Raw genomic sequence first — 20,709 nt, 5'->3', positions numbered from 1 at the left:
GGGGATATTTACAGAGGCAAGCTGAATCATTCAACCCAAGGAAGCTAGTGAAGAACACGTCAAGGTAGATCAACCATGAGAAGATAACAGTATTAACATTTTGAAAGGTGAGCAGATTCAAGATTTGTCGAAGTTGAACAAGAGAGCTGTGTATGATCGTTGGACTGCGCGTGTTGTCTGCGAACTGAATTTGACAATTGCTCGAGCACGTCTGTTTAAATGGGCGATAATCGCTAAAATAGTTGGAGGTAATAGTTAACGAACACATGTACGGAAATGCCCTCTTATTCCCGCGAAATCTCATGAGGATTGGCGAGATTATAGCGTTGTTTGCCTTCGGGAACCTTCGATTTCCGTGTTTCGGGAGTGGATATTTCCATATTTAGGTAACCGATCCTAGCCGAATGTGTTCGGATTACTTCGGTAGTCATTCGGAAGTATGCCTGTGGCCGCCATGACGGTGTTGCAGAGCGTTTCATGGAACGGTATTCGATCGAACTAAACGTTGGGCGCGCAAACTTCTCGTCAACAACAGGCAAGTGACATCGTTTTTGCACCAGTGTCGTTGTTTTTACATCGTTTAAAACATATATGTAATAAATTTTTTCAAGCCTAACGATAATTTTTATGTAATCTGTTGGTAATATTTTGTACGTATGGTGGTTGTTTGCACCTGCGCAACAAGCTGATTTTCGGGGCATTCTCTCCATAACAACCGGTTTGTTTATTGTCAAAACACAAAATCGGCGCCTTTTTTGAACTACTGCTGTAAATCGATCCACCACGTCAGTGATAAGGAGTGTTCTTCTTGCATCAAAATGTCTAAAAATATTGAGTATCATACTGCCATCGTCAAAAATAGTTGCCGAATATGTTGTGACAAGTTGGAAATGCCAACATTTTATCGATGTCAAGATTACAGCAGTGATTTGGAATGTTTTTTCGGTATAGACATGAGCGAAACCGATATTCTAATACACCCGGCACACTTTTGCAGAAAGTGCAAAAGGGCACTTGATCATCGTAAAGCAGCACAACTCAAGGGAGAGAACAAAATCATTAGTCGTCAGCCTGTGACCTGGTGTAAACATCCGCGAACGGGTGAGTGTTCAGTGTGTTTGAGGTACGGTAAGCGGGGGAGGAAACCTAAACCGAAACGTTTGCCTGCATGTAGGATACAAGCTGTATCAACTACATCACAACTGCTAAACAGTTCACAGAGTCAAAAATTGGGCCTGCCTAGCGATACAGACCAAGCGTTGAGTGAGAGTTTATTATTAACCATCAAGGCTACATCTGGTTCATCTTTCAAATCTTCACCAGAAATACCACTACTGGTGGATCGTTTCACAGATTCCACGACAAATTTTGAGTGCTTGGTGTGCAAAGAAGTCCTCGATCAGCCAGTTCAGCTTCTTTGCAAAGGAAACCACTTTTTTTGTGCGGAGTGTCTCAGTCAGTGGGTACAGAATTCGCCAACTTGTCCTGTATGCCGTGTCAGTGTTTCTTGTGAAAATATAGTTTCCATTCCAACATATTTTCGTAATCTCTTGGCTGGATTGAAACTCTCATGCGATTACAGTTGGAAAGGCTGCCCACAGTACATAGCGCTTGGTGAAATGGTATCTCATGTACAGAATTGTGCTTATAGAGATTCTGCTATGCCTGTTTACGTTGAGCATGATTATGCCCTTCCCCCTGCCTATACCCAACCTCCAAAAACATTGTTACAAACATCACCAATAATGGGAGTTAACCAGAAAGAAAAAAGAAGAGAGTTCACCAGCCAAAATGCAGTTGATGTCCTGCTGGATGTAAAAAATCTTGAAAATGTACATGGCTTTGAAGAGCTGGCAACCAAATTCGTGAAGAGCAAATTAGAACAGACACCCAACAGTAGGAAGGGAGTTCCAGTTCAATTTAAAACTAGTGGACTTGTGAGTATTGTTACTGGTTCTTTCTGTTTTTAAAACTCCATTATTTGTAACTTTTATCTATCTTTTCATTATTTTTTGTTCTCCATATCAATTGCAGTTTCTTGTATGCATCCATGAATATCATGATTTAGTTTCAATGAATCTTGTTAAAATTGGATTTAAGTATGAACTATAAATCTTTTTTCATTGATAACAGTGGCCATTACTCATAAACAGACTGTGTAATAAGTAACTCGCTGCATATTTTAGGATGCTACATGGAATAGGCCATGATTGGTTAGGGTAATAAAAAATCACTCACAGTTAATTGCCTTTGAAGAAGTATTAGAAAATTAAATTCTTACCATGTACTCAGAACATAGTTCTGATTTCATTTCAATAACAATGCGAACTTTAAATCAACCTTTTTGAAAAAATATGATATCTTTTTCCCTCCATAATCTTAATCTAGCCATTTCACATGACATATGTGCGTAAACCCATGAGAGACAGTGCCGAAGCGTCTACAGCAACCAAACGAAAAAGGGCACAGTTAATGGAGAACCACAGATTGACTGTCAGTGGCAGTGAGGCATCTGCAAGTCATCAATTTCACTCAGAACTCAAACGTTGCAAGGAAAAACAAGAAATGCTACAGACTATGAATATGGTGCCAGAAATACCAGAGGGAGCTGGCTTGATGCTGAAAACTGATTTGTCAATGCCATGGAATAAATTGCGGAAGTTAAGACGGTAAGTACTGTCACACTTTACAGAACATGCACAATAGCTGTACAGCAACTCTGGTCACATGTATGTCAGTGTGCCTTCAGTAGTTGATGTTATTGTTGTAATGAAAATAAAGTGAACAATATTTTAGCATGTGTATATCAACAGCAGTTTCTTGTTTCACTTCCTGTACTACTCTAAAATGCTCAGTAGATCTGCCTGTATACTGTATAATGATAGTTACCATTGTCCATGGTGTGAATTAAATCAAGACTTCAGTTTACTACCATTGCATGCTGTTGACAGCACAAAAATTGGTGAAGATGATAGGCATATTAATTATAAACTTTATTTTAAAGGTGGATGAAGAAGTGGAAGGTTCGCCTTCCTGGAGAGGGTAAAGATAGATTTCAAGCAAAGAGTCTCCTCGATGGAATTGGTATAAAGTCAGCTGAAATTCTTTTACACTTCAAGGTCAAGAACTCAGTTACTGGTAAATTATGCTCAGAACTTCAGCTTACTCCCGCGATTGGTGTCGTCGACTTGAAGGAGCTGTGTGAGCGATACCTTTCTGATTTATCAAGGCAAGTCTCATAGATCACTCATACTTGTTTCTATAATTGTCTTGCCTTGTTAATATTTTCTTGATAGTTTCCCCCTCTTAAGACACTCTCCCCCATTCACACACTTATATCTTGCCCTCACACATACACATTCACTTATCTCTTTCCCTCACACATGCACATATATCTCTCTTCCTGTCACACACACACACACACACACACACACACACACACACACACACACACACACACACTCAATGTCACTTATCTCTCCCTCACACACAAAACTCACTCATCTCTCCTTGAAACATACTCACTCACTTATATCTAGCCCTCACATATTCACACTCACTTATATCCTGTACTCACACATACTCACTTATAATATCTTGCCCTCACACATACACACTCACGTACATGTATCTTTCCCTCACACATTAACTCAATTATCTCTCCTTCAAACATACACATATGCATCCACACTTATATCTTGCGCTAACACATACACACTCACATGTATCTTGCCCTCACACATACACATTCACTATCCCTCTCCTACACATTCACTCAATTATCTCTCCTTCAAACATACACACTCACTTATATCTTGCGCTAACACATACGCACTCACTGCTGCCTCCCTTACACATACACACTGACTTATCTCTCTTAATTCTCTCCCTCTCTCATAATAAAACACATATATCTCTCTCACACACACACTTACCTAGTCCTATTCACACTCATTACCTCTTCCCATAATTCCACCCTCTCTCCCCTACTCCTGTTCCCTCTCTCTCTCTCTCTCTCTCTCTCTCTCTCTCTCTCTCTCTCTCTCTCTCACACACACACACACACACAGACATATGCAGCTGCAGGTCAATCTGCACACACATACATAAAAACACACAGCTTGGGTTTTTTCGTGTGTATATATATATATATATATATATATATATATATATATATATATATATCACAGTCTGATGGTTGGAACAAATTAAGTTTGTTATACCACACCCATCTGAACTCAATCAGAATTCATAGAATTCATGTATTTAACTGCTTGGCAGTCAATATAACATTATCAGATTTTTTGGGAATTTCTCAATACACTGTGTATTGCAGTCATTAATAATGTATGACATGTGCCTGCATTTATCTATTACTACCTGTTTTTTTGTTTTTGTTTGTGTCTTGTTGTTTCTTACTTTCAGCAATAACAAACTCACATGGCACAATGGGATTATACCATCTAACGAAATTTGGATAAAGATTGGCGGAGATAAGGGTGGTGACTACATGAAAACCGTGATGGAAATATGTAATGTAGATCATCCAAACTCAGTGGACAACACCATTATATTGAATATGTATGAAGGTCATGACAGTCACAACAACCTTGCAATTGCTGTGAAAGAACTCATGGTCCAAGCTGGGGATCTTGATGGCTGGATATGGAGGTATGAACAGTAGAATTAGATCAGTATAGATACAACCTTGTTTAATTTGGTTAGTGCATAGCTTATCCAGCCTATGATAGCCCTTGAATGTCACCATATTGTCACAATACATTAGCATACAACCAAAGCATTAGTAGCAAATGCCAAACATCAAAGACAGCAGTAGTGATGATGTGTCTACACTGGGTCAGCTCATTGGGAAAAGTAAATCTTATCTGTACTGTATGATATCATTTTAATTAGAAAAATGTGTCAAAACTCAACACTGAAAATTAGTTGGGTTTGAAAAAGTTTTAGCGCTGCATATATAAACCATGAACCATCCCCGAACAAAGAAATCTTTTTATTTGCTTCCATATCGTCAGATGAAGCTTGTGAAGATTAATGCAACAATTTATTATTTTGCTAGGCCTTGATTGTGAAATAGATTTTTATCTTGTTTAACCGTATGGTTTAACATTACATTATTTTGTATTTTAAACAGAGGCTATAAGATCATTGTGTACTTAATGGGTGACTACGATTATCTCCTGAAGATGTATGGATTATCTGGAGCAAATGGTTAGTAATTTTAAAAATGAAGTTTGCTTTATGGAACTCACTGTAAGTGTACCCATGAAAATGAACAGTGAAACTAGTCTAACGTGAAAGTGCTTGACAGTCACAATCCCAAATTTCCTAATTTTCTCCCCTGCTTCCAACACAGGGTTATACCCATGTCTTTGGTGTTTGACTACAAAGGCCATTGCTACACAGGTGCCAGAGGACAGACCCCATGTAAATCCCAGATCAGTTGAAACTATCCTTGATGAGAATAGGAAATTCGTGGCAAGCGGAAGCAATCTGAAGAATGCCAAGTTTTACTACAACTGCATCCATAGACCCTTTGTGGAAGTGCCTTTGGACAGAGTATGGATTCCATTAAATTATTCTTCACCCATATAATTTGAATATGTAAAACACCCAAAGGGATGGTATACCACAATATTTTGACCTGCAGTTTACCTGCAGTTTACAACATTTGCACATAAGCAACAGTGAGAGAGTATATGGAGTTAACTGGTCAAGATATTGTCAGTGGTCCCTTGGGTGTTTTATTGCAATTACCGGTATATTATACCAGTATATCTAAATCTGGCATAAAACATTTTAAAATGACCCCTTGCCAACAGTGGTATGTCAATGTGGTATATCATGAATATAAAACAGTGATTTTCATGTCTCGACCAATCAGAACACTTGATTTGCATCACCAATATTATCATCCACAACTCAAGCCCTGTAAGAACATTGCACACGCAAAGATAATATCTTTGCCAGGTTGTGGCTGAGCAGTTTGGTGTGCTCACATCTTTGCTATGTAATTTGCTGTGGCTGGTTCCAAGTTCAAATCTCTGAGTAAACTTATTAGATTCAATACATATACTTATTTAATTATCACTCACAATATACAGTAAACTTACTAGTACTTAGTATTGAAGTCAAAGTTTCTATTGCAAGAGATTTGTGGTAGTATATTGCTCTCTATGTTTGTGCTAAATGACAATTTTTAGATAACTGTCTGTTGTAATTTTGTAGGTATCAATACCAGGACTCCATATAAGTCTCGGAGTCTACTTGATGCTCTTTAAACTACTGGAGTCTGATTGCATTGCTCTTGATAGGAAGATATTTGCTCATCTATGTAAAACTGGTACTTTGGATGAACCGGTGATTCTTCCAGCAAACTTTGATTCATACGTTGCTACAATTGAACAGGTACATATAAATAATGAAAATTCCAGGAAATTCATACATATATTTACACAATAAAGTCATATAAAATGTAAGTTTGTAAGAAAGGTCACTGCATTTATAGCCATGTTCATGAGATTCATGATTGCTTGCAGACAAACTTATATCTCCCCATTAGCATGCAAAAAATGTAGTCCTTGATTTGTTTGCCATATGAATGTTTTGAACACTTTATCATAGATGCTTGATCTGAAATCAGAAGCTATCAGGGACCGAGAAGAGGCAGAGGCGATTGAAATTGAACTACAGGCTTTTGAAACCATCGATGAAGATGATAAAGATGATGTTCCGCTAGGAGAGCTGTCAAGACTCAAAGAAGATAGAGAGATATTGATTAGTAATGCCACAGAAAAGGTAATAATAAACACAAATTGATTGCTTTATTGATGCTTGTGTGATATTTCATTTCTTCAGTTGTGATGCAGGACAATTAATTGTCATGCCAAGTCGTTAACTTATAAATGAAGGAAGATTTTTTGAGTTCAAGAAATGTGCAGTAATTTTACTGCGAATGTAACTAGCAATGATTTTTCAATTGAATTTGATTAATACTTTAGGAAACACAAGCTTCTGATCTTGAAATCAGTCTGCCACGTGAAGCGGGATATTGCTTTAGAGGTTTAGACAAGACTTTAGCCAGTATTGGAGTTCATAGACAGGCATATCATGGACGTTCATTCGTCGGTAACCATGTAGATAAATGCTGTCAGGTTTGTCTGCATAGCCCCTAAGACTGCATACTTTGATTTTTGTGCAGATTTCATAATTTAAAGAATATCTTTATCTTATAGTTTGGCAATCATTTAAAACATAATATTTTAGAATGGCTTTTAGTCAATATATGTACAAGGGTCACAGTCTGTAACATTTGGCTACATTTTCAAAATATTTTGGTGGCTCGCCAAGTCCAGACTGGAATTCAAATTTCAACAATAACAAATGTAGTTGTTCACCCATGGGTTGTGTTAAGATGTCCAATAGCAATACATCATGTTTTGGAGAGATGAACAAGGAACTGCAGTTTAAACACAGAACAATACTAATAAACAGCCAAAAGTTACAGATAGTGGAGCTTCAAGTGCAAGTATGTTTATAGTATGTCATCGCGTTTTTAGATAATTTGTTTGATAAAATACTTATCATAATCCTTATAGCACTAATCTGTTATTGATCATGATGTTGATGGTTGTAAAAATACTACAGTATAGGTCCATTTGAAGAGCAATAGTTAATGTAAATGAATCCTACATGTGTGATACACATGCTTATAATGTCACTAAAACATGCATGCATACTGTTTTGAAAGGGTTTCTATTGTTTCATTGAAAAAAATGATTTAAAAAAATTGATTTTTAGAACATTAATACATTTTTAAAATATTTTCCTCATTAAAAATAGATTTAAAAAATTCTGGGTCACATTTTGAAAGCTTTTAGCTTGAAAATTTTAAGTAAGACAGTCTTTTCAAAGTTTAATTTTATTTCTTTTACAAATTTAACTTACTTTCTGTCACATATTTTAGCAGAAATAGTAACACTGATACATATTGTTTTAACAGGCTGAAAACGTAAAGAAAATATGCTTTTCACCAGTTGGAGTTGTAACGAAAGTCTGTCCTGAGATGATCGATGAAGCTGAACTGGTGGCTCAAAAATATCTCCCATTAATGACTTATTTTGCAAGGTGTCACAACATCTACAATGTCGCAAGGGAATTGACAGACGAAGAGATAGAAACCTTGAGTAAGTACAGAAAGTCGTCCCACTCCTGTATACAGTATGTTGATTGTCATCACACTTGTTTGATGAAGGGTGCACTGGTTGTATCAACAAGCTCACATGTGTAAAGTTGCCATAACTGATTTTTAAAGGAAACAAATTGTCAAGAAGTTAAATGTTTGCAAATTAGATAGTTCCCTCTCGAAACCCTCATGCATACAGTCTCTTACAAAGTAGAGAATATTTCTGTTGGTTATACAATCATGCATACCGGTAAATGTTTTTTAAATGTGTTACCTTATGTACATTCACAGGTAGTAGTATCACAGATCTATTTTCATATTTGAGGACAACATTCCCGGAAGTAAGCATCACACCAAAACTGCACATGCTGGAGGAGCATGTTCTTGCTCGCATATCATCGTGTAAAGTTGGCCTTGGTTTTTTCGGTGAAAATGGAATCGAAGCAATACACCACAAAATAAATGAATCAATCAGAAATTACGGGAACATGGCTGGCAAACAAATTGATATGATCTTTTGCCTGTACAAGGATCACTTATACAATATTTTTCAAAAGATCAGGCAGTAAAGGGACGGTAGCTGTAAGTTTTGATAAATTTTTTAAAGTGTTTTTCCCATCTAAAAAACAGAGCAAAAATACCCGACTAACTAGCCTTTTGACCAGGTATTTTCATCCTAATTAAAATTGTTTGTCATCTTGTAAGCTGTTTACAATGTATATGATAAGTGATTGTGTAGGGCAAAGCTCAATGCCTCATACACATTACTCCTCAATGCCTCATACACTTTACTCCTACAGACAATCATTGAAGTTGTTGACTCAGTGTTATGTAATATATGGTAGAACTACTTAAGATTGCATATTATTAGTGCAGAAGGGGGCTAAAAAGTGCTCTGTTCTTTAAATGCAACTGTCCCGTAATGTGTATGTGTAAAATGATCATTGTTATTGTTGACAAATGCATTTTAGTCCAGACTAAAACTTTAATGCCAACAAAGAAATTCACATACATACACACACTCTGCGTTCACATGCTCAGCACTGGATATTTCGACATGCTTTTGGGAACTGAACAAGAAATTGAAGAAAATACACAGACTGAAAACAAAGAAAAATTAGCAAAAGTTACAGCTTACTGCTCCTTGAAAGTGAAGAAAAATGTAAATGTTCTTAATAATGAAATAAAACCAACAAAATGTTGATGTTTGTGTAAATAAGATGTACATGTGTACTTGTGGTTATTTGTAGTTATGTCTTTGATGTGCATGAGAGCTTATGGGTAAGAGTTGGCGTAAATAAAAATCCAGCATGGAGACATTATACACTCAAAAATTGCATTTTTGTGAATTCAGTGTATGAAAAATATAAACACAAAATATCTAGATCAATCAATGGTGAAAAATGCAAGAAAGCAAAGATGTTCAACTCTGATTTATAAAGTGTTTTCACAGTCCTACTCTTGCATCTTGAAGTATGGGCAGCCATATTGGATTTGTTTGTTTGCACAAAATATATTCCATTACTCCAACTATGTTACTGCCTCATAACACATGTGCGAGGGTTTTGTGGTCAAATAGTTAGTATAGTAGACTCGCTTTAATTCAAAATATTGGTATTGTTCAACAGAGAAATCTAATTATTTATACTCGTTTGTCTTTTTTTTATACGAAGCCTCATCTACGCGGTTGGTTGGGAGTTGGTAGTGTTTTTTTTATTAAGTGAAGATAATTAGAGAGCTACGAGAATTACTGACGCTGCAGTGCTTCGCGTAAGACGTCTCCGATACGAAGGGTTGGGGGTTGGAGAGTTGAATAGTTTGTTTTTAAATTTGAACATCATCAATATGGTAATCGAAATTGTTCTAGAAACGGATCTCACTGGGAGAAACTTTTGATCACAAACATAACCTCGGACATTGCCCAAACAGCTTGTATACACCTGCCATCAGCACTGCAACACATACATTATTCGATTATTTTCAAAGAACGATGTCATACTAGTATTTCAAATTACAAAAGAAAGTTGTACTTTCCACCTGTTGTTCTTCTGAAAATCTGTACTTTCCTTGTGTATTTTGTGTAAATGTAATATTTTTGTATTCTCTCTATATTTGAGACACCTTTTATAAGGCTTAAGGGCAAGCCAGAAGACATAATGCTAAAAATATTATGCTTTCATTCATTACACAAGATGGTCAAGAAAAAATTTGGAGTGGTTTCAGTGCGATTTATTTACCATAAACGTCTTACAGAAAAAACAACTAAGATGCTGTTTAAGGAATTAATATTAATTATAAGTCCTATGTTTTCACAAATACTCATCTCTGTCTTGAGTTACTGAGAGTTACCATGACTACAATGCTAATCAGTATCAGTATCAGATTACTTTACATAAGACTTCATGAGACAGCGACACGTTGGTAGCTAGTCGACAGTCAATTGAGTTGTGTATATAGCTTTCGTAGAGCTAGTAATAATGTATTGAAAACGACATCGAGCCTCGTCGTATTTCATGACATGGTGGCAGCGGTAATCTATTGAACACAAAGAGAAAAGGAAGACGAAGGTGGCAGCACAATCGAACATTAAGTCTCCTGAAAACTTCAGCTTCAAGCCCCCAGAGTGGCAAGAATGGAAGCAGCGCTTTTCAAGATACCGGCTAATAACAAAGCTCAACAAAGAAGATGAAGAAATCCAGGTAAATTCTCTTATCTATCATATGGGAGCTGAGGCAGAGAAAATTCCTCACGCGATTTAAATTTTATGCAGAAGCAGATGCAAACGACTATGAGAAAATCTTGAAGAAATTTGATGAGCACTTTGTTCCCAGAAACAATGTCGTCCATGAAAGGGCACGTTTCCGCCGTCGCGTACAAAAGGCAGGGGAAACCGTGGAGGCATATGTGAAAGATCTTTACCACATAGTCAACAAATGTGAGTACGGTGACAGGGATGAGGACATCAGAGACCAGTTAATCTTTGGTATTCAGGATAAAGAACTGTCACGGAAACTACAGTGTAAACCCAGCATAACAGTAGAAAAGCTGTAGAAATTGATGAATTCCTTCAAACACCAGCATCCTGTGACTGCTCTACATCTCCCTTCAAATATACTCCAGTTGGCCATGTCATCACTGGTGATCTGAACTTGGTTGAACATCACCACCTTTGTAAGATATTATCTTGTGGAACCAAGTGCAGAGAATCTCGCAGGATCAACTGGAACCATAATTTTAAGATCATTATGGACTCTGTTGAATGTCTTATAGACGAACTTGGTGTAACTAAGACCTCCACCAACTCCACTTACAGACAATCAATGTTCAACAAATCTGAAATTTTGGCAAATCATAAGTCATTCATGGATAATTTTAATATTACAACAAAGGATGACCATAATAAGTTGCCTAGCTTATACTGGATACCAAAGCTCCACAAAACACCTTACAAAGCTAGGTTTATCGCAGGATCTTCAAAATGTTCAACAACAGAGTTATCGAAGATACTGACTTCTGTTCTTTGTACTGTTAAACGGGGACTTCAAGCATACTGTGATGTTGTCTTTTCTCGGAGTGGTATAAATAAAATGTGGATATTAAAAATATCGAAGGAACTCTTGGAAAATTTGAAATCAAGACCTGTTTCTAAAATAACATCTATTAAAACTTTCGATTTTTCCACATTGTATACCACAATACCACATGATAAATTAAAAGAACGCTTGAAAAACATCATCAACCAAGCATTTGTCTACAAAAAAGGTTCATGCCATTACAAATATGTGGTATTAGGTTATAATTCTACATATTTTGTTAAAAATATTACAAACGCTAAAGTGTCTTTTACCGAGAAAGACATTATCAGTATGCTTGATTTCCTCATTGACAACATATTTGTTGAATTTGGAGGACACATTTCCAACAGTGTATAGAATTCCTATGGGCACTAACTGTGCTCCCTTACTTGCAGACTTATTTCTGTTCTCATGCGAGGCAGAATTTATCCAGAACCTTATCAAACAGAAAAAAGGTCGTCTCTGTAGCTCGAACTTTCAAACTTACATTTAGATACATAGACGATGTTATTTCATTGAATAACTCTGAATTCAGTAAATATCTCGCTATGATTTATCCTCCAGAATTAAGATCAAAGAAACTACAGAAATGGCCTCTTCTGCTTTATATCTGGACATTTTACTTGAATTTGACTCTAATGGTCACCTTTCTACTAGGCTATATGACAAGAGAGATGATTTCAACTTTAGTATAATCAATTTTCCACACCTCATTAGTAATATTCCACTCTCACCTGCTTATGAGGTATACATTTCCCAGCTTATTCGATATGCAAGAGCATGCAGTTCATATGGTGATTTTGTAGAGAGACATGGCCATCTCTCTTACAAACTGTTAAATCAAGGTTACACCAGAGCAAGACTTGTCTCTACATTCAAACGCTTTTTTGGCAGGTATCGCAAGCTGGTAGATAAATACAATATCTCTCTTCGACAAATGATCACTGATGGCATAGGTGACATGGGGCCTTAGTTAGTGACCACTACCTATCTGACTTACAGATTGATATATGGCGGGTGCCACATGTGGGGCAGGATGCGCTTACTATTTTCGAAACACCTGACATCACTTCTTGGTCTTTTGGCCAGAGGTCCATATATCTTTCTTTCATGAATTTGACTTTGTTTGTGTACCGTCTATTTACTGTCTGTTCTGTGCTGTTTTGTGCCTATGTTTACAACTATTGTCATACAAATTCTGACCTAGTGTTATTGGATTATGGATTGGTATGATTGCGATTATTTTTTCTGAAACAGTGACCCACCAAGTAGCAGCACAAGGAACAAGCCCAGGCTTTAGATGAAGTTGCAAAGAAGGCAAAGGCAAATGTCGGTCTGGTACACTGCATGAAAACGCAATAATACAGATAAATTCACATTAATGAGTTGACTGTATTATTGAATAATACACGTGAATTCACATGAATCCATATGAATACAGGCTTGCTGAATACAAGCAATGGATTATTGACTGTATTCATCTGTATATGCACTCTCAGCTAAAATACGGGCAATAATCAATCAAAATACAATGAGTATATTGGGTTTTCATGCAGTGGTAAAAACCCCCCTAGAAGTAAAAGGAGGAAAATTCCAGAGGTGCCTGCAGTAGGTGTGGCCGTAAACATGAGAAGGGTCATTGCCCAGCCAAAGGAAAGCAGTGTAATAAATGCAAAAATCGGGACACTTTGCAGCTGTCTGCATAAGTAAAGGTGTCAAAGAGGTCACTACCGCCGAAAGTAGTGATGAAGTTGGGTCAGTACACAATCACTTTTTCTCGGAAAAGTTTCCAGCGCCAGAAAAAGACTGGGTGACTGGCAGGTAAATTTGAAGATTAACGGAAAAGTAATTAACTTCAAGATTGATACCGGAGCCGACATCACGGTTATCTCTGAGAAAGCACACAAACACATTCCGAAGTGCGCAATTTTGAAACCCCAGATACCAATCTTATCAGCCCAGGAGGTAAGCTGAACTGACAAAGGATGGTTCATTGCCGATATAAAGCACAAGGGGAAAATGTATCATACCAAGGTCTACGCCATGGAGGGAGATCATGTTAATAATCTAATCGGACGAGAAGTCGCTTGTGGGATGGGCCTAGTAATCAGAGCCGAGAAAGTTGTCAAACCTGATATTCCAGAACAAACAAACCAAAGCGTGTTTGGAGACATAGGTATATTCAATTGCAAGCCAGTAAAAACACAGCTGAAAGATGGAGCGAAGCCATAAAGTGTTAATACAACAAGGTGAATTCCATTTCCAGTCCTTCCCAAAGTAAAGGAAGAGTTGTAGAGAATGATAGAGGGCGGAATCATCGAAGAGGTCACTGAACCTACAGAGTGGTGTGCCCCGATGGTGGTGGTCGCAAAATAGTCAGGGAAAGTTCGTATATGCGCGGATCTGAGGAAACTCAATGAAGAAGTGAAAAGAGAAAGGTATGTGCTTCCAACTTTAGAAGACATAGCCCCTAAACTAGCAGGGTCCAAAGTTTTCTCGAAATTAGATGCTTCGAGTGGATTCTGGCAGATTCCATTAGATCCAGCAAGTTTAAGGTTAACTACATTCATCACACCATTTGGTCGATTCTGTTTTAAAAGACTGCCATTCGGAATCACCTCCGCACCAGAAATATTTCAGCGTTTGATGACAGACTTGTTACGTGACAATGAGAAAGCAGAAGCGATTGACCATGACATCCACTTCGACAATACGCTACAAGTCATTGAAGAATCAGGACTGAAACTAAACCAGAGTAAATGCGAGATAAGAAAAACAAGTATTAAGTTCTTTGGAGGAATAATCAGCACCGATGGTCAGCGCAGATCCAGAAAAAGTAATTCAAGAGTTGAAACCGCCAACAAACAACACGAGCTGAAACAACTACTCGGTATGGTAAACTATCTGGAAAAATTCCTGCCAAATTTTTCAACAGTGATACAGCCAATAAGTGAATTACTGAAGACAGATGTAGCATGGGTCTGGAGCGTAAAGCAAGCGGAAGCATTCCAGAAAATGAAGCAATTGGTATCTACTACACCAATACTTGCATTCCACGACCCAAGCAAACCAACAGTTGAAAGTGCAGATGCCAGCAGCTACGGACTAGGTGCAGTCTTGCTGCAACAACATAATGATGTCAAAAGGCCTGTTGCATATGCTTCACGTACACTAACGAAAGCAGAACAGCGGTACGCACAAATCGAAAAGGAGTGTTAGCAGGTGTTTCGGCTTGTGAGAAATTCTCCTGATACATCACTGGTCTAGAGTCATTCATACTACAGACTGACCACACAACCACTAGTACCACTGATCAACAGTCAAGACATCGACAAAGCACCACTAAGATGTCAACGCTTACTACTAAGGTTGATGCGATCAATGCAAAGTCAGTATACGTACCTGGAAAAGAATTAGTAGTGGCAGACACACTGTCAAGAAATCCGATTCAGTGTATAGAAAAACTGATACGGAAGGTGAAATACAAGCACATGTTGATAACCTGGAAGAAACGGAACTAGGAACACCAGACAAGATGGAAGAAATCAGACAAGCAACGATGGATGATGAACAACTGAGGTTAGTACTAGAATATACCAGTCTAGGATGGCCAAAACGAGCAAAAGAAGTGCCAGACGAAATTCAACAATACTACTCAGTGAGAAACCAGCTTTCATTGAATGATGGCAAACTCATCTATCAAGACAGAATTGTCATACCAACCACAATGAGAGAGGAAGTCCTGGGGAGAAAATCCACGCGGGACATCAAGTGTGACAAAATGCCATGAACGAGCAATTCATGCAGTATGGTGGCCAGGCATCACGAGTGACATCAAGAGAAAGATAGCTAATTGCAAAGTCTGCATGGAAAATAAACCAACGCAGCGAGAGGAGCCGATGATGGCAACGCCATTGCCAGAGAGACCATGGCAGAAAATAGCTGTCGATCTATGCGATCTTAATAATAAGAAATATATGGTCGTCATGGACTACTACAGCAGATACTTAGAAATCGTACATATGACAAGTACAACCAGCGAACAAGTAATTGGAAAACTGCAAAATCTGTTTGCCCGATGGGAAATTTCAGAAGAAATATTCTCCGACAATGGTCCGCAGTTTTCATCAGCAGATTTCCAGGTTTGGCAGAGAGTAAGGATTTCGATGCACCACATCTAGTCCACATTACCCACAATCCAACGGGGAGGCAGAAAGTGGAGTACGCATCGCGAAGAAAATCCTAAGGCAAGACAACGTATTTCTTGCAGTAATGAGCTACCGAGCAACTCCAATAGCAGCAACTGGCATGAGTCCATGTCAACTGATGATGGGACGCCAAATTCGTACCACATTGCCTACAATAGCAGCAAAACTAGCGCCAAGACAACCTGACTTGGAAATAGTCAGAGCTGCAAATAAAAAGGTAAAAAGTGCATACGAGCGAGCATTCAACAAAAGACACGGAGCCAAAAGTTTGCCAGAGCTGTTACCTGGAGACAACGTCCAAGTGAAATTGGATGGAGAAAAGGGATGGAAAACTCCAGCCAGGGGTACAGCGGGTACAGCACCACGCTCATGCATTGTGCAAACACCAAGCGGTACTCTGAGAAGAAACGGAAGACACTATTATTGTGTCAAGGCCAGACAAAACAGAGGGGAAGACCCTGGATCTATCAATGTTTGACAACGATAAGTCAGCAGATCCAGTTACACCAACCCAGTGGAGAAGTCAACGCCCATTGGCGAACAACAACAACCACCGGTTGAAAATATCTCACCACCTATGCCAGAAGCTCAGGGAAAACAAACAGATGTAATCAGAACCCGGAGTGGAGAAGCCTGTGAGATACTACGATGAATACTATTAAGTAGGTAGCAACCGGATTGCCTTGTGCGGGGCAGAATAATCCCCATGCAACTGTTCGACTTAGGATAGTCCACCCCTAAGTCTAGTTAGGCGAAACTATTTAGTAGAATATAAATTTTGCGCAAATAGGGCGACAATCGACATTAGAAAATTATTGACAGTTGGACAAGGACAGAACAACGTATTGACCATTGTGATTGGATGACAAACACTGTTCAAAATGAACTCAAAAGATAGGGAGATGTCTTGAGTTACTGAGAGTTACCATGACTACAATGCTAATCAGTATCGGTATCAGATTACTTTACATAAGACTACATGAGACAGCGACACGTTGGAGTTAGTCGACAGTCAATTGAGTTGTGTATATAGCTTTCGTAGAGCAAGTAATAAATGCATTCCGACATTTTTCTCGACAGCATATCACATTTCCAATTCTAAAATATGGTTTGTCATCCATCCCATTAGGATGAAATGATGAGCAAATGTGTACATTTTTGCTGTCACAGTTATGATGAAATTTGCCTAATCGCATAAAATCTTCACTTGCTGTGAATTACAGACTTTTTACCTGACAGCTAGAAACAACAAATGTGAAACAAAAGCTCGGTTTCTTTAAAAGTGCTGCAAGCTGTGGCATTTTGACTGCTTTCCTGTCCGCTTTCAGGTGTTGAATGGTCAAACACATAACGGGCCGATGATGTTGCCTTCAAGAATCGGAAGCACAGCAAATTGCATGTATCAGTGAAAATAATATCTTCAGAGTCCTAACTTAAAACACGATTAAAGCTATTTTTATAAACTCGGATAATTTGCTTCGCATCAATTATCAAAACTTTAATAAACTTGATTAATATTACACCAAACTTTTTACAATCGTAAAACTTCTATTGAAAATTTGCGATCTTGTGCAAAAGTTACGAGTATAATTAAATGCGTTTCAATATCCGATTCAAATCATTCTCAACATATGACTTATGTTAATATTATCATAAAATATGTAAACTTTTCTATATTTTCTTGGACACTAAAATACTTGTACAGCTGAGCTCAATTGGTTGCTTTACCTCAACTAAAATCTACATGCAAACTTCCTCCCAGACAGATGTAGGCCTGGTGGGTATGGCCCGTTGACGCATACATATGTTGATTGGAAATCTTGGAATAGCTACCCCAGGTTGGCAATCGCATATGTGGACAATGAATTAAGATAACGCTTTGTAAGAGAGTTGCGATTCCGAATAAGCAAGACAAATTTGTGGTTTCACAAAGTTCCCTACAGTAGAACACTAATGTTCATAAAACAGGTGAAAGTATTCAGATTTAGTTTAAAGCCGTTTGTAACGAAATTCGATACACAGCATTACAACTTTGCCGATGCTAGCTTGCCATGAATGCTACCCCAAAGTTTCGGGGTTAGTGAATACGCTAAGGCTGTTTGAAGGTGTGAATCGTGTTTACATCGATAATGCCATACAAAAAGTTCTCGAACAGCATTTGGATGCAATAGTCTGTGGGACGACCCTGGCTATCGTTTAAAAAAGATCACTGAACACTCAAGTTTAAATCAAATCAGCTGAAATGATGAATTCCCACCATAAAGAAATAGAAAAATGATACTTAACCCAAATCAGTTTGTCCGATTGCGTGAAATTTGGCGGAAAAGTAAATAAAAATATATAATATATGCTAATAGGTGTAAAGGTCATCATCGATGTTAAAGCTTGAGGGTAACAAGCGTTTTCATTGGTGGAGGCATCAATGAGCCAATCACGTAGTCCGATACATACCCTTTCAAAATGGCTACCTCCACAAGCATGGAATGTGTGTGTCACGTCGCTGACATACAAGACGAGCCGATCAAGGCTTTTACTGACCACTCTTGGGCAAAATTAATGGAATGCGCTGAGATTTGGAAAAGCTCTGATGGCTTGGAGCGGGAAATTGCACTCCAGTTGGATCCTGAAGCACGAGATCAGTCCGGCTTTCACCTTGGGTGCTATCAGCGTTTCACTGGTAAACGTCGGCTGGCACAGGCAGAGAAACGCAGAGAGAAAGGTAAGCTACGTAAAAGCGCTTGCCACAAGTGAACCGACGGAATTGAATGATGAGAGTGAACAACAAGTGTCTCCTGTAAAGCGATACTTAAGGTCAAACCCTAGTTCAAGTTCCATTTCGTCAGCCAAGCGGAGAAGTATTCACGTACTGCCACCGATGTGTATATTATGCAAGGGTGAGAAACGAAGGGTTGACCCGATTTCAAGAAAGAGGTCAAATGAAAGACTTGTCGCCTGTGAAACCGACGGACGTACATTACTTAAAGCTGCCAAATTTAGGAAAGACGATAAACTTCTACTGCAGTTGAGAGGTCAAGACTTGGTCAGTATTGAAGTGAAGTATCACAAATCATGCTATCAAAGTTATGTCAGATGTGTCACTTATTCATACCAGAAGAAAACAGAGGAAGAAAGTGGTATCATGTATGCACCATCCTTCAAAAGATTTTGTGATGAAGTAGTGCAGAGTAGACTTATAGATAATGATGAAGTTGTTCCAATTAATCAACGTGTTGAAAAATATCTTCATTAAAATGATCAATGACATTGAAGATATTGATGCATCATCATACAAAAACATGTATTTAAAGAAAAGACTCAAACGACGATTTGGTGATAAAATCGAGTTTCTTCGACCTCACATGCAAAAATGTGAACTGGTAATGGCTCAAAAAGAATCAGATTCAGGAGGCCGGATCCTGAACATTACTCATACAGATTCTGAAAGCGAAGAAGACGAAGCAGAGTCACAGTCATTTGCAGCACACTCTGACAGTCAGCAGCATGAAATGCTTGAGATGATTCACTCTGCCATGAATATTCATGCCACTCTAGAGAAAGCTCAAGGTGTTGCAGCATGGCCTCCTCGGGCAGAAGATCTAACAATCCAAAGAAGTAGAGATATTGTACCCACCAAACTTTTTAATTTCCTGGCATGGTGTACTGGCCTATCACAGGACTTTCACTCACAAGATCGTGTTGATGTCCAAGCTGATGTTGAGAACAAATTGTTATCAATCTGTCAGGACATGATGTTCTTGTCTTCTCAAGGACGGAAACTCACCCCTAAACACTTGTCACTTGGTATGGCAGTTCGTCATGTGACTGGATCTTCATCATTGATAGGATTGCTCAATGGTTTAGGGCACTGCGTTTCACACTCAAAAGTGTTAGAGCATGACACAGCACTAGCTATCCAACAACTCCATGGTGATGGTTTGCCACCAGGTTTTTGTCAAGAAGTCTTTACAACATTGGTATGGGATAATAATGATTTTGGTGAAGAGACACTCAGTGGTAAGTAAAGCTGATTACTCAGGTCTCAAATATCACATGAGTTCTGCATTTATTTATGAAATTGAAAATCTGTTACTGTTGGTGTTGTCTTTATTTCCCCAAGTAGATCATTAGTGTAAACAACATCTTCTGACACAATTTCTGTTTTAGGGAAAGGAACAACTCACAATACAAATGGAATTATAATTCAGAGAAATCTTGGAGATGACACAGATGACAATGACAGCAACCCTTCGATATCAGTAGCAGTCACCAAGTCAAAGCAAAGGACGCTTCAAGTTCCACCCACCAATATTATTGAATACCATGGCAGACCACGCCATGGCCCTGCACCGTCAGGTTGTACATTATGAACTATATGCTCATCACAGTCATTGTCTTCGATGCAGGCATGGTCAAACATTATCGATGTAAGTAGCAAAAATGAATGCACAACTCATTTACATCTCAAAGTTTTACATGCACAATATTATACATCAAATGTGTTTTTAAAAGCCCCTTTCTTTCATTAAACAATTAAAAAAGGTATATAAACAGTTAATACAAAGACATTTTACACATGCCCATCCATACTCCTATATCCTGTTAATATCCCCCTTATATATATATATATATATATATATATATATATATATATATATATATATATATATATATATTAAATCTTCCCTGTGTTAAACAACATAATTTCAATGCATGATATTGT

The 20,709-nt window shown here is 38.1% G+C and overlaps 4 protein-coding genes across 4 annotated transcripts; all 4 read left to right on the top strand.

Moving 5' to 3' along the window:
- The first annotated feature begins 212 nt into the window (after window positions 1-212).
- Window positions 213-4,112, top strand: LOC139115512 (uncharacterized). Its single transcript, XM_070677658.1, has 3 exons — window positions 213-1,937; window positions 2,389-2,669; window positions 3,005-4,112. The coding sequence occupies exons 1-3, from the start codon at window positions 819-821 to the stop codon at window positions 3,240-3,242; spliced, it is 1,638 nt and encodes a 545-aa protein (XP_070533759.1). The 5' UTR covers window positions 213-818; the 3' UTR covers window positions 3,243-4,112.
- A 255-nt stretch (window positions 4,113-4,367) lies between these two features.
- LOC139115563 (uncharacterized) lies at window positions 4,368-5,701 on the top strand. Its single transcript, XM_070677802.1, has 3 exons — window positions 4,368-4,671; window positions 5,156-5,232; window positions 5,378-5,701. The coding sequence occupies exons 1-3, from the start codon at window positions 4,511-4,513 to the stop codon at window positions 5,614-5,616; spliced, it is 477 nt and encodes a 158-aa protein (XP_070533903.1). The 5' UTR covers window positions 4,368-4,510; the 3' UTR covers window positions 5,617-5,701.
- A 554-nt stretch (window positions 5,702-6,255) lies between these two features.
- LOC139115548 (uncharacterized) lies at window positions 6,256-9,425 on the top strand. The gene is made up of 4 exons (XM_070677761.1): window positions 6,256-6,429; window positions 6,646-6,819; window positions 8,024-8,207; window positions 8,498-9,425. Exons 1-4 carry the CDS (start codon window positions 6,292-6,294, stop codon window positions 8,773-8,775), a joined length of 774 nt encoding a protein of 257 aa, XP_070533862.1. The 5' UTR covers window positions 6,256-6,291; the 3' UTR covers window positions 8,776-9,425.
- Window positions 9,426-19,487: 10,062 nt separating this feature from the next.
- On the top strand, window positions 19,488-20,405 carry LOC139115555 (uncharacterized). The gene is made up of 2 exons (XM_070677775.1): window positions 19,488-20,003; window positions 20,154-20,405. The coding sequence occupies exons 1-2, from the start codon at window positions 19,496-19,498 to the stop codon at window positions 20,354-20,356; spliced, it is 711 nt and encodes a 236-aa protein (XP_070533876.1). The 5' UTR covers window positions 19,488-19,495; the 3' UTR covers window positions 20,357-20,405.
- The last annotated feature ends 304 nt before the right edge of the window (window positions 20,406-20,709 follow it).

Source organism: Ptychodera flava, chromosome 2 (genome assembly GCF_041260155.1).
Source record: "Ptychodera flava strain L36383 chromosome 2, AS_Pfla_20210202, whole genome shotgun sequence".
NCBI classification, from domain to species: domain Eukaryota; kingdom Metazoa; phylum Hemichordata; class Enteropneusta; family Ptychoderidae; genus Ptychodera; species Ptychodera flava.
This window is presented reverse-complemented; position numbering and strand designations above follow the sequence as displayed.

Excerpts from the sequence above, each read along its gene's own strand:
- LOC139115563 (XM_070677802.1), top strand. The coding sequence starts at position 4,511 with ATGAAAACCGTGATGGAAATATGTAATGTAGATCATCCAAACTCAGTG. Across the intron at positions 4,672-5,155 it reads CTTGATGGCTGGATATGGAG|AGGCTATAAGATCATTGTGT; the intron begins GTATGAACAGTA and ends TATTTTAAACAG. Across the intron at positions 5,233-5,377 it reads TGGATTATCTGGAGCAAATG|GGTTATACCCATGTCTTTGG; the intron begins GTTAGTAATTTT and ends CTTCCAACACAG.
- LOC139115512 (XM_070677658.1), top strand. The coding sequence starts at position 819 with ATGTCTAAAAATATTGAGTATCATACTGCCATCGTCAAAAATAGTTGC. Across the intron at positions 1,938-2,388 it reads AATTTAAAACTAGTGGACTT|CCATTTCACATGACATATGT; the intron begins GTGAGTATTGTT and ends ATCTTAATCTAG. Across the intron at positions 2,670-3,004 it reads AAATTGCGGAAGTTAAGACG|GTGGATGAAGAAGTGGAAGG; the intron begins GTAAGTACTGTC and ends TTTATTTTAAAG.
- LOC139115548 (XM_070677761.1), top strand. The coding sequence starts at position 6,292 with ATGCTCTTTAAACTACTGGAGTCTGATTGCATTGCTCTTGATAGGAAG. Across the intron at positions 6,820-8,023 it reads TTAGTAATGCCACAGAAAAG|GCTGAAAACGTAAAGAAAAT; the intron begins GTAATAATAAAC and ends TTGTTTTAACAG. Across the intron at positions 8,208-8,497 it reads CGAAGAGATAGAAACCTTGA|GTAGTAGTATCACAGATCTA; the intron begins GTAAGTACAGAA and ends GTACATTCACAG.
- LOC139115555 (XM_070677775.1), top strand. The coding sequence starts at position 19,496 with ATGCTTGAGATGATTCACTCTGCCATGAATATTCATGCCACTCTAGAG. Across the intron at positions 20,004-20,153 it reads TGGTGAAGAGACACTCAGTG|GGAAAGGAACAACTCACAAT; the intron begins GTAAGTAAAGCT and ends TTTCTGTTTTAG.